This window comes from Lissotriton vulgaris, chromosome 12 (genome assembly GCF_964263255.1).
Source record: "Lissotriton vulgaris chromosome 12, aLisVul1.2, whole genome shotgun sequence".
In the NCBI taxonomy this organism is placed as follows: Eukaryota; Metazoa; Chordata; class Amphibia; order Caudata; family Salamandridae; genus Lissotriton; species Lissotriton vulgaris.
The window spans coordinates 152,483,805-152,496,725 of record NC_141700.1 but is presented as its reverse complement, the minus strand read 5'-3'; the positions used below and the strand labels follow the sequence as shown (position 1 = coordinate 152,496,725).

Genomic DNA, 12,921 nt, shown 5'->3' with positions numbered 1-12,921 from the left:
GAAGTTCAAGATGTTGACGTTAGCTCAGGTCTTGGCTGCTCTAGACCCGCAAGACTGGATGGTAGCGTTGGACTTGCAGGACGCCTATTTTCACATCCCCGTCCTGCCGGCCCACCGGCGTTACCTGCGGTTCACGGTAGGCCAGGAGCACTTTCAGTTTGTCGTGCTCCCCTTCGGCCTTACCAGCGCACCACGGGTGTTCACAAAGGTGATGGCGGTGGTCGCAGCCCATCTGCGCAGGTTAGGGGTTTCAGTCTTCCCCTACCTAGACGACTGGTTGTTGAAGGCGGGCTCGCCCCAGACAGTCGTCCACCACCTTCAGATGACGGCAGACCTCTTGCACGACCTGGGGTTCTCCATCAACGTGCCGAAATCACACCTGTGTCCCTCTCAAAAGCTCCTTTTCATCGGAGCGGTTCTGGACTCGGCGCAGTTTCGGGTTTATCCTCCGGAACGGCGGGTTCGGGATATTCAGGCTTTGATTCCCATCTTTCAGCCGCTATCCCGAGTCTCGGTCAGGTTGACGCTGCGGCTGCTGGGACTGATGGCTTCCTGCATCCTTCTGGTGCATCACGCCAGGTGGCGGATGCGGGCTCTGCAGTGGGACCTGAAGTTTCAGTGGGCCCAGCATCAGGGCAACTTGTCCGACCACGTCTTGATCTCGGAGGGCACTGCGAGACAACTGCAGTGGTGGCTTACGGACCGCGATTGGGTCAGGGGCAAGTCCCTCTCCCTTCCCCAACCGGAGCACGTTGTCGTGACGGACGCGTCCCTCCAGGGCTGGGGTGGCCACTTGGGAGAGGCAGAGATCAGAGGCATCTGGTCTCCGGCGGAGTCCCGGCTCCATATCAATCTGTTGGAGCTGCGGGCGATTCGTCTGGCACTGAAGGCATTCCTCCCCTTTGTCAACGGGAGTGTAGTGCAGGTGTTCACCGACAACACCACCGCCATGTGGTACTGCAACAAACAGGGCGGAGTGGGGTCGTGGACCCTTTGCCAGGAGGCTCTGCGCCTCTGGCAATGGCTGGAACGTCAGGGCGTGACTCTGACGGTTCAACACCTGGCAGGTTCTCTGAACGCCAGGGCGGACGAACTCAGCCGTCGGTGCTCGATGGATCACGAATGGCGTCTGAACTCGGACGTGGCGCAAGGCATCTTTCTGCAATGGGGAGAGCCTTGGTTAGATCTATTCGCCACAGAAGAGAACGCGCAGTGTCATCAGTTCTGCGCGTTGGAGTTTCCAAGACGGCACTCGCACGGCGACGCCTTTCGGCGCGAGTGGAGTTGCGGTCTGTTATACGCCTTTCCGCCTATACCACTTCTGCCCAGAGTGCTGAAGAAGATCAGGCGCGACCGGGCCCAAGTTATCCTTGTGGCTCCGGACTGGGCTCGAAGGTACTGGTATCCCGAGCTACTCAGCATGTCAGTCGGTCCCCCGATCCGCCTGCCCCTTCAGGAGGACCTTCTGTCGCAGCAGCAGGGGACGGTCCTCCACCCGAACCTGTCCAGTCTCCACCTCCATGCTTGGAGATTGAGCGGCGGCAGTTGAGGCCATTTGACTTGCCTCCTGAAGTCTGTGATGTTATTCTGGCAGCCAGGCGTCCCTCCACTAAGTCGGTATACGCCTGTCGGTGGAACAGATTTGTGGCATGGTGCACAGCAAAGGCTGTGGATCCTCTTTCTGCCCCTCTTTCGGAGGTTCTTCTGTTTCTTCTTTCTCTTGCCCAGCAGGGCTCTGCTCTGGGCACTATCAAGGGCTACCTTTCTGCCCTTTCAGCCTTCTTGAGGCTTCCTGATCAGCCTTCTTTGTTCAAATCCCCGATTGTAACTCGATTCTTGAAGGGCATCACTCACATGTTTCCACCTGTTCCGTTTGTGATGCCTCAGTGGGATTTGAACCTGGTTCTAACTTTCCTGATGTGTGCTCCCTTTGAGCCCCTTCATTCTTGCCCTCTCCGTCTCCTGACTTTAAAGACGGCTTTCCTGGTTGCCATCACCTCTGCCAGGAGGTTGAGTGAGCTCCAGGCTCTTTCTGTCCAACCTCCTTTCCTGTCCATTCATCCTGACAAGGTGGTTCTGAGGACTAGACCTTCTTTCCTGCCCAAGGTTGTTTCGGCCTTTCACATCGGGCAGTCCATCACCCTCCCTTCCTTCTTCCCGCCTCCGCATCCTTCAAAGGATGAAGAGCGGCTCCATCGTCTGGACCCAAAACGTGCGCTTTCATTTTACATGGATCGCACACGCCAGTTCCGGGTGGATGACCAACTGTTTGTTGGCTACGTGGGTGCGAAGAAGGGACGGGCGGTTTGTAAACGAACCATCTCTCGATGGGTCGTCCTCTGCATCAAAGCGTGCTACTCTTTGGCTCGGAAGGAGCCTCCTGTTGGGCTGAGGGCCCATTCCACTCGGGCCACGGCGGCTACTACTGCCCTGGGCCGGGGAGTCCCCTTGCAGGACATTTGCCAGGCGGCTACGTGGGCCTCGCTGCACACCTTTGCGAGGCACTACTGCCTGGACAGTCAAGTCCGGAGGGATGGCTTCTTTGGCCGTTCTGTCCTCCAGGACTTTCTGGTGTAGTTTTGTATTGGTTCGCAGACCCACCACCGGGGTTGGTATTGCTGGGGTATGTATTCTAAGGTAAGGAATCTAACACTAACGTGTTTCTTTCAGATGAACAAGTTACTTACCTTCGGTAACGATATATCTGTAAGAAACATTAGTTAGTGTTAGATTCCTTACCGAACCCACCCATCCTCCCCGTTCTGCGAACTGATACCTAGGGTTAAGGTCATCCCTTTCAGGGCCCTAGTTTTTACATGGCACCAGTGTTGGTTCTCTCATGGCTCTGCGTCTCCTGGCGCGGAAAAGCTGTGTGCAAAGAACTGACGTCAGCGCGCGGAGGCGGCGTCTATGTACTCCAGCGACGTCATCACGGCGCACGACGCCGACGACGGACGCGGAGCCGCAGGGGACGCCTGCAGACGACGCCTACCGACGCGCAGGGGTACTGCTACGCAAAAGTTTCCGGATCCAGACTGACGCCTGGGGATATTCTAAGGTAAGGAATCTAACACTAACTAATGTTTCTTACAGATATATCGTTACCGAAGGTAAGTAACTTGTTCTTTACTCTGCCTTCTGTAGGAGGGCTATAGCCACCCTTGCTCTGGTTGTGAGTTGCTTTGTGAGCATCCCCTCTGCATCGGAGCCCAGACTCTCCAGTTGAATTCATGGCATGGAGCAACACCACGAGGCTCGAAGACTTTGACATTAGCTGGAGAAAATGTAAGACCGGTCACCAAATGTTGAACAGGGCAGAGTAGCTCAGTTCTGTTAAGCTGTGCCTTCAGCATCCCAAAAAGCACCTGTGGATGAGGCTTCCAACGCAGTTTCACACAGAAGACAGACTGTATATGGGACCAGAGATAGCACCTTGCTGTTTGAGGGGTGTAGGTCTATTGGTGGAATGCTAACTGATGCATCAAAACTTCATGTTTGCTGTCAACAGTGCCCAAAAGTCTCCAAAGCAACTAATGGTTCAAAAGGCCCACCAGTGGTCCCCAACTACCAAATGGGGCTCCCACATATATACACTACTGGTGAAGATCCTAAAGATTTAAGTGGGAATAATTATTGTATAGGTATGGGTGGGCTAGAAGTATTGGAACACTGCAAAGCTAACCCTTTTTGAACCTCGCACAATAGCCTCCAGTGAGGTGCATATCAATTTTAAAAATTATCTCTTACATCGTTATTCTCTTGTTCCCTTTTTAACACATACCTTAAACGCCTATATATGTAACCATCTATTCATTCCATGTAGGAGGATCTGCTGTACCTCCGTGATACTCCTGTGCACATCATTTCTGGTCCAAATTCTTTTAAATGTAACAGATTATGTAATTTCTGATATCTGTATCATTTGTTGAGCATTCCAGGCCATTGTCATTTGTCAATGGTGATCTATCTGCGTGTTTTCTCATCGTTTGGAATTTAGGAAGGAATATTCTTTCCATTGACATCCAGAAACTATTTGCAGTTTTGAAAATCTTCAGCAGAATTCCTGTACTATACAGCATTAATGTGCCAATCTGCTCTGCACCAGCCTAATGGTACGGTGACATCCGAGTACATTAATGGCTGAAAGATGAGCAAGGGAGTAGCTGTCTAACATCAATCTTTTCCTAATGCCACTGCAAACCAATGATAAGCAGTGATCTCACAAAACACAGTGATGTCACAAAGAAAAGCGTAATCATAAAGAGGTGCAACCTAGGCAGCTGTCTTACATTCTTCATCAAGGATAGTTGACTCAAGACAATTTTGCTCGATTTAGCTCAAGGTTTTGTCCATTTAATATTACTTTATCTGTGCTTGGGTCCTTTGTTTGCCCCTATATTTTCTCTTTGTTTTTGTAGAAAATTGCCTTCACTGGTATCTCTTGTTAACTATTTCTTTCAGGCTCTTTTGTGGCCTTGTCTGTAAAATTTGTCTCATAACTTGAAGTCCATTTATATGATTTTTTTTACTCCCTACTATCCTATTTCCTGACCTGTAAACCTTGTCTAAGTGTCTTTATTTACAACTTTTGTTTTCCCGTGTGTTCATTGTAACCATTTCTCTTCTTTTAGGCCTGTCGAATAGTCTCTCCTTCTGAGTGGGACGATGCACCTGGATTAGCATGGCTATTCCCCCCCCCCCTCAGGAGTGACTTCTCCATTTGTATCAAGTGTTTTTCCACTTGTCCCCCTAATTTTCTGGGTGTGATTAAGTTGTATCCCGAGGTAGCTCTAGTGCTCCCTTGATGTGAAAGATGTTGATGCTTCTGGTCTGTTGCTGGAACAGGGGTTTTTCCACTAGCCAGCCTTGGCTCCAGTCGTCCAGGAAAGCCTGAACAATCTGTACTAGAAGGCATAGGAGGCCAACTTTCTTTTTGTGTCTATCCGCCACTTAATATATTTCACTTTCGCTGTCCATCTGCCTTAATAGTTTTGGTACTAACCTTTGAAGATGGGTGCTACTTTAGACACCTGCCTCTTGTGAGTTTGTGGCTGAACTCAACAATGCACAGGCGGGCTACTTAAGCTGACTGATCTTGCTGCAGATTCCTCGCTGCTTTTCACCTGCCCATTCGGTTGGATGGTCTCTTTTCCATTTAAAATGGTCGCACTTTAGGAATCTGCACAGTGCTAGCTCTTTTTGGGCTCCATGTCTGAGGGTGCAGACGGAGCCCAGAAAGCAACTGATGTCTCTGCGCTTGGGTGGCTCTTTCAAGCAGCTCCATAGTCACTTCCAGGACTGAGTGAAGTCCCTACTGAGCAGCACACCGCCTCCTTCCAGCTTGCAGGAGCATTCCCGGTAAAATCTTTCAGATCCAATCCGGCACCAGGGGCTACTCCAAAGTTGAGGAATATGTGGTTAGATTATCCATCAGAAAAGGCATTACGAAAGGTAAGTAACTTGTTCTTTTAGTCCATTCAGCTTTGGCTCAAAGGTCTTCAGAATATTTGGCCAGAAGTGCCCTTCAACTGTCGACCTTGAACTTTTTGTTTTAGGTTGCATTTATTTCTCCTTGTAGAGTAAGATCCTAGGGTGTATTATTCTCAGTCACCTCCGTTTTTCGTTAGGGTTTTGCATGTACTCCTCCTGGCTTAAGGTCCTCCTTGTTGTTTTTTTTTTTTCTTGTCAATCAGTTTATTTTCCATCTAGTCTCCTCGGAATGTAGTGCTTTGCCCTAACTTCCAAGCTGATATATAATGAAAAGTTTTAGTTTAACAAATCGGATCATCATGACCTAGTGTGGTTCCTGTACTGGAAACTGCTCTGTAAAAATTCACCTGCTCACTGGGTGCGATTCTGCATCTCGGAATGAAATTACAACTTTGTCTCCTTCCCTCAGTGGGCCTCCATGGTCCTGCAGAGAGGCTCCAGGTGGCTAGTGATGTAGGATTATTTGTGCTTTAAAATGGTTATATAGGCCCGTGTGCTGGGATATAGATATGGAGAGTTTGCGAACATTTGAGTACACTATAATCTGTGCTTAATTTGAGCAGGTGGTGCCCACCAGCCCTTATTTTTGCTTATCGGACATTCCCCAAGATCAAGAGAGGGGAAACCACACAAATGGGAAAGAAGAAGGAAGAGAAGATGGAAAAACTGTCAACGAGTGAGAAAGCAGGAGCTTTCAAGAGTGACCTAAATTGGCAGCGTTTCTTGCCGTGTATTAAAGGGGCATGAGGTGGATTCGGGACTACTCAGCCTTGGTATTCACTGTGGGAACATTTACTTGTTCAGACCGCTATCTTTTTACCAGCGATTTGGGCATCTGCACTCCTTTTGTTGCAAATTAAGCATAGACTATAGTATTTGTTGCCACACAGGCTTGGTAATTTGAAGCTACCCATAAAATGTTAATAAATCGTCATCACTTCTTTTTAAAGGCAGCAATAGGCATAATTGTGTGTGAAATGAGAAAGCAGTTCACGTTGTGGAGGTGTAAAGTAGAATATCTGGTCTTGCAATACTTAGTTACTGGTAATGCACTTGGTTTTGTGCGATCTCTGTAGATTTCTCACCAATCTGACTTTTATTTCTGTATGAAGTCTAGTTGCATTTTTTGAGAACTGTCTATCCAATATAAAGCCTTGTTCAAGTGTGCAGCGTAATGGTACAAACTTCTGTTTATAACTTTAGGAGGTGGTATCCCACTGCAAGAAATTAACCAAAAAGAACAAGGAGCAGCTCTCTGACATGATGGCCATTGACAAACAGAAAGGATTGAAATCCCTCAGCAAAGAGAACCGTCAAAAGCTGGAGGCATACCAGCATCTTTTTTACCTGCTCCAGGTAAGTGAATTCCTTTTTCGACGTAACTTTTTTTTTTTTGTTTCAAACCCCTTGAATTTGTTTTGGTGTTCACTCCAACTCGAATTAAAAAAAGTTTAAAACAAAAAAAAAACATTTAACAAGTTTCTTGTGATAAAACTTAAGGTTCAGTAGGAGTAGGGCTACTGATTAAGTTAGAGTATGGATTGGTATTAAGTTTGTGATTAGGATTATTGGTGAGGAAAATGAACAAAAAAAGTAATTTTAACTGGATATGTATTCCAGTTAAGTGTTAAGACCTAATGTCCATTTCAATAGAATTAGAATTTTCGAATAATTTCCAGACTAAGCATTTAATTCAAACTTGATGCTTTGCTTGCTTGTTCCTTCCAACATTTTGTGGACTTCAAGAGATGACTGAGTGCAAATTGGACTTTTTTGTATTTTTTGTTTAAATAATGTTTCGCACATAGATGTTACAATGCATCAGACCTTTGACCTTCCTCTTACTTAGATAATTCTGTGGGAGTCTTTCCAAGAAGAGGAAATTACTGAAAGGTTTGTCCTCTTGGAGTTACAATTCTGATCAATACTTGATCTCTCTGGGAATGTGGTAGGGCTATGAGGAATCCACAAACTAGGAGGATGGTTGTAATTTTTAACCATGCCTTTTATGGTATTCAGATTCATGGGCACCTTTTTTTCTCCTCAATGTAGTCTTTGGGGAGAAGGGACATACGTGGAACTGATTATATAGTTGCAGGAATCACCTTGATTGAGTAGTACAACATACAGGAGTGATGCTGGTGTTGCTTTGGTATTGGTTAGGTCTATGACTCTATGGTTATTAACTTTAAGTAAATGGGGGAAACTAAATATCCACAATAATAAGCATTACTGAAAGTAACAAAAGCTTCATTGAGCTTTATTCCCTGGTTCAAAAAGTTGTTTGCGCATATAAGTGTAATATACATGCTCAGAAAATCACATAATTTACTCTGCAGTGCGATCTGTAGTCTCAGGGTTTTCTAGCAGTATGGAAATCTGTCAGATTCCATCCAGGTTTCGTAGGAGACTGCAAAATATCTGCAGCGGTGGACTGCAGTTGGATCAACGGCACACCCCTTTGGTGACGGACACGCCACTGCTATGTTGGTGAACTCATCTGGGAGAACTGGAGAATGAAGAACTCTGGTCTCCAGAGGAGACCCGCCTCCAATCAACTTGCTAGGGTTATGGGACCCCCCCCCCCGGTGGTGCGGTATGTACCAGGGGGAACAGCGCAAAGGAAGGTGCCTGCCTGACCCCAACATGGCTGCGGCCGCACGCAGGAGCCCTCCTTTCCACGGAGTAAAGACCCCATCCAATTTTGCGCACCCACTCTGAAATAACCTGCACGAAAGCCGCACCATCCCTGTTCCACGCAGCTGAGGCCCTTCTTGGTGGCGCCTCCGCGGAAGAAGATCCCCAAACTTAGCAGCGAAATGATATATATGTTTGTATGAAGTACCTCTTTAGAAATGTGCCTGGTTCCAAAATGGCCCATGCAGTAGATTGGCGCCTGGGATCGTAGCAACACCATAAAGGATTCCCCCCCGTTTTGCATCTACGGCGTAAATGCCACATAATAGAACGGAAATTGGATCTACTGTCCAGATATATAAGGATGACCCAGATTTGCTTCCTGAATATGCGCGAATGACTCTGGAGGCATCACTCACCCCCTCTGAAGACAGGCGAACACTGGCCCTGTCGTCCTGCCACCTCATTGCATAGATTGCACCCCCTATGCTTTTATTTTTTTTGCCACCAAATTTGTGCCAGATGAGTACCTAACTCATATCAAGGGAATGGAGGGACATAACTTTTCACAGACTGAAAGAGAGGCAGGAGAGAAGTATGATGTTGCCATTTAAATGTCCCAGATTATAAATCTTATTTGAAAGATGTGGTTTAGCAAATATGATAGTATTTTTCAAGGGGAATATCTGGAGCAATTGAGAGAAGATCCTCTTCATAGAAAGTGTGAATCATTAGCAGAATCTTACATAATGAGACCGGGAATTATTAATATCCTAATTCTAAAGGTGCTGGGACAGAAAGAGTGACCTAATAGGTGGAAGAGACTACAGTTGGAGGTTCAGACATGAAGCAGGAAATATGTGAAGTCAAGGAGCGATATATCCATGAAACGTGGTAGAGGCTCAAAATTCCCTACCAGTGCTAATATTTAGCAGTGGTCCAGTCATAAACTATTTCTGTTCTTTATCTTCTTTTAATTTTTGAATCCTCTCCTTTCATGCTGATGGTGGGTCAAACCAGGTACATCCTTAATAAATATCATCTCTGTTGAATAGACCTACTACCCTCTGGCAAACATGGTATGCGGTATTGAAGTGTGAGAGGCTGTAATTCATTTCTGAGCAGAAAAGGCATGTTAGGTATTTATTGAAACAATTTACTAATGGAAATACCTACACAGGTTTGTAGGTAACCTCAATGAAAAAAGTAAGCGAATCAAAAGATTTTGATCTAACATAGAACTTGACTTAAGGGCAGAGCAAGCTATGCAAAGTTAGAAATAACTATTTTTAGTTTTTTTTGTTATAACAATTTTATTGAATTAAAGCAGTGCAGAGTCACCAATACAGTAATACAACGGTAGTCAAGGATCACAAATACAGATATTGTTGCTAGCGTATAATGTGTGTCAACTAGCCCGGGGGTGTACGAGCCGGGTTCTGTCCATTGCCATATCTTCTGTCGGGAAACTACAGATTTCTCCTCTATATGTGTTCCACCCTCCCCACTTCTTGTCCCATTTCTTAGGGTAGCCTCTAAGTTTATAGACCTCTTTCTCTGCAATCATGCATCTGTCCATTTCTGCCACCCACCCGATTGTTAATGGGCTTATACTGGCTCCCCAATGCATCGCTCTTGTCCGTTTCACCAGCAGGTAACCCAATGCCACCAATTGCTGCTCTATATCTGTTAAGTCAGGGGCTCCCCAAATGTTCAAAAGCCCACTCGGGGTGACAGTGAAATATGTTTACCCAGAGTATCTGTCATATTTGTGGTTGCCCTATCCCACAGTGGCCGAATATGTGGACAATCCCACAGGATGTGGTAACAAGTACCTGTCTGGCCACAGACTCTCAGGCACAGATCATCCCGACGTCCACCTATCTTGGCCAGGAAGATTCCAGACATGTAGGATCTATGTAATATTTTTAGTTGTATCAGGCGAAAGCGGTGGTTTATTGCTGTCTCCCTGGGAGACATCAACGCAGTCTGCCAGTCCTCATCTTCCAACTGTCATATGTCTGATTGCCAATGTTCTCATAGGGCTTGAAAAGGGTCAGGCAGATTGTTGCACAGTTTACGATATGTGCAGGATATGGCCTTCGTCAGGAGTGGTTCAGAGAGCAGTCTGTCCTCCAGGGGAGACGAGTCCGGGAGGGAAGAAAGGTTAGGCACTTGTGTGAGAATAGCATGTCTGATCTGTAAATAGCGGAAGATCGCACCCTGTGCAAGAGCATATTTCTGTTGTAGGTCTAAAAGGTGAGAAGTTTCCCTTTGCTGACTAGATCCCCCAATGTAGTTATGCCAATTGTGTCCCATTTGTCAAATCCCACTTGGAAGCAAAGAGAGACTAGCCTCTGCGAGGACCACAGCGGTGTGGCTTTTGTGAATTTGTTGGCCCACCCCACACGTTTAGTAGCTCTGTGCCATATGGCTACCGTCTGTGCCATTGGTCCTAGGTAGCGGTTTTTCTGGGTCTTTTTGAAGAGTGCGCCCAGATGCCCCTCCCTGCCCGTCTGATAGTGCTGATGGTGGAAGGCCGGGTTGGTAGGGTAGCCATAGAGCCATTGATTTATGGCTACTAGCTGTGATGCCCAGTAGTAAAGACGTAGATCTGATAGGGCAATGCCCCCGTCATACCACCCCTTTGTGAGCTTTTGGAGAGCAATACGAGGTGCCTTCCCATCCCAGAGTAAGAGGCGAAGTTCTCCTTCTAGGGTGTTAAAATAGGAGTCTACAATTGGGAAGGGGCAGTTTTGGAGGGCATACAGGAATCTAGGGAGCGTTGGCATTTTAAATAATTCAGAAAAGGGGGTGGTCTGCCCTGTTCCCATGATGCACTGGGCCAGGGACAGACTGATTTGCATATAGCCAGGTTCTGAGCTGCGATGGTGCAGTGAGATAAATAACGGTGATGGATCAAGCCCTGATCTTTGGACTGGGTAAGAGTGGTCTGCTTAATTCAGACACTCTGTTCATCACCACCCCCTTTTCTGAATGGCATTTTAAATAAGGCTGCTCTGCCTAGGAAGGACAGGGGCAGCGACCTCCAGTGCGTAACATCATCTTGTAGTCTTTTAAGAGGGCCCAAAAGATTGTGTTCATAGAACAATTTAGGATCTGGTGTGATAACGATGCCGAGGTATTTAAAGCCTTCCGAGGCCAGGTTGGTGGTATAACTACGGGTCAGGCAGGGTGGGGGGCCATGCAACACATACAAGACCGATTTGGACCAGTTAATAGAGTAGCCGGCATATTTACCAAAGTTAGTGATGACGTGGAGCAAACTGTTAATGGAGGTTCGAGGGGAAGCTAAATAAATAAGGATGTCTGCATACAGGAAGATTTTGTCCTCATTCTCTTCGCTCCACTTCAATCCTCTAATGGAGGCATCTCGACAAATCCAGTGGGCCAACGGTGCCAGGGTCAGCGCAAACAATAATGGGGACAGGGGGCAGCCTTGCCTAGTCCCTCTTCGTAGTGTGAACGAGCGTGATGTGTGGTTATTTACCCTAACCTGTCCCAGTAATTCTGTGTACAACAGTGTAAACTATTGTCGAAACTTTGGGCCAAATTCAAATCTCGCTAATACTTCGAAGAGATGGGGCCACTCTATCGAATCAAATGCCATAATGGCGTCAAGAGACAGCATCACTGCGTCTTCCCGCAGATAGGGCTGTCGCACCAGGACATTATGCACCCGGTGAATATTCAGGGCAGAATTTCGACCCGGTATGAAGCCTGATTGGTCTTCATGGACCAAAGAGGGGAGGACGGAGGACTGTGAGAAGTCTGGTCGCAAGAAGTTTGGCCAAGACCTCGGCCTCTGCACTTATCAATGAGATAGGTATATAGGAGCTACACTCGGTCGCTGGTTTGCCCGGTTTGTGAAGAACCACTATTGAGGCCAGCCGTTGATCTAGGGGCAAAACATATTTTTCTCTGCTCTCATCAAACATGTTTTTCAAGTTAGGGGCTATTTTAAGGGCCATCCCCTTTAGGAATTTTATTGGGATTCCTTTGGGTCCCATGGCCTTCCCTCAGTTAATGGCAAAGATTGCTTTGCAGATTTCATCAGCCATGATATCCGCATCTAGGGCTGTTATATCCGCTTCTGCAAGCGTGGGCAGAGTCATCTCCCTCAGGAGCTGACTAGAATCTTCCGAGGTGTACTGTGCTCTAGCGGTGTATACTTCCTCTAAGTGATCCGCAAATGTTTCCACAATGTCCTGGGGATCTGTTATTTGCGTGCCATCCGACCTTGAAAGTATCAGGACCCATCTAGCACCCTGATCACGCCTTTCCAGCCATGCTAGCATATTGCCTGCTCTTTCCCCAAGTTCGTATACCCTGTGACGAGTCTGAAGCAGTCTTGCTTGGGCCTTTTCTCGTGCCATGGCTTTGTATTCTAACTGTTTAATCTTGAACCTCCGGGCCGTATCGTTGGTAGGAGCTGCGCTATGTTCAGATTCAATAAGGAGCAGATCACTTTCTATCTGAGCCAACTGCTCGTTATGATTACGGAGGTATCCGACCTTTAATGCCAGGGCCCATCCCTTAATGACTGCCTTGTATGCCTCCCATATTGTGTTGGCCGAGTCTACCGAACCTAAATGTTCAGTAAAATAGTGTTCTGTGTGTTCAGCCAGGTCTTCCTTGATGTCTGGAATTTTGAGGAGCCATGGGCTAATGATTATTGGACCTCGGGTGACCCGCTGGTGATAGGTGAGCTCTACACTAAGTGGGGAGTGGTCAGAGATACCTCGGGGAAGTCCCTTAAGACGCTAAAAGTGA

General features: G+C 47.0%; 1 protein-coding gene across 1 annotated transcript in view; it reads left to right on the top strand.

The window, feature by feature from the left end:
- The window catches only part of IQGAP3 (IQ motif containing GTPase activating protein 3), a 313,154-nt gene that overhangs the window by 117,664 nt on the left and 182,569 nt on the right, over positions 1–12,921 (top strand). The window contains exon 24 of the mRNA XM_086947642.1: positions 6,694–6,846. Within this exon, the coding sequence (XP_086803768.1) occupies positions 6,694–6,846 (153 nt within the window). The remainder of the gene's footprint in view (positions 1–6,693; positions 6,847–12,921) is intronic.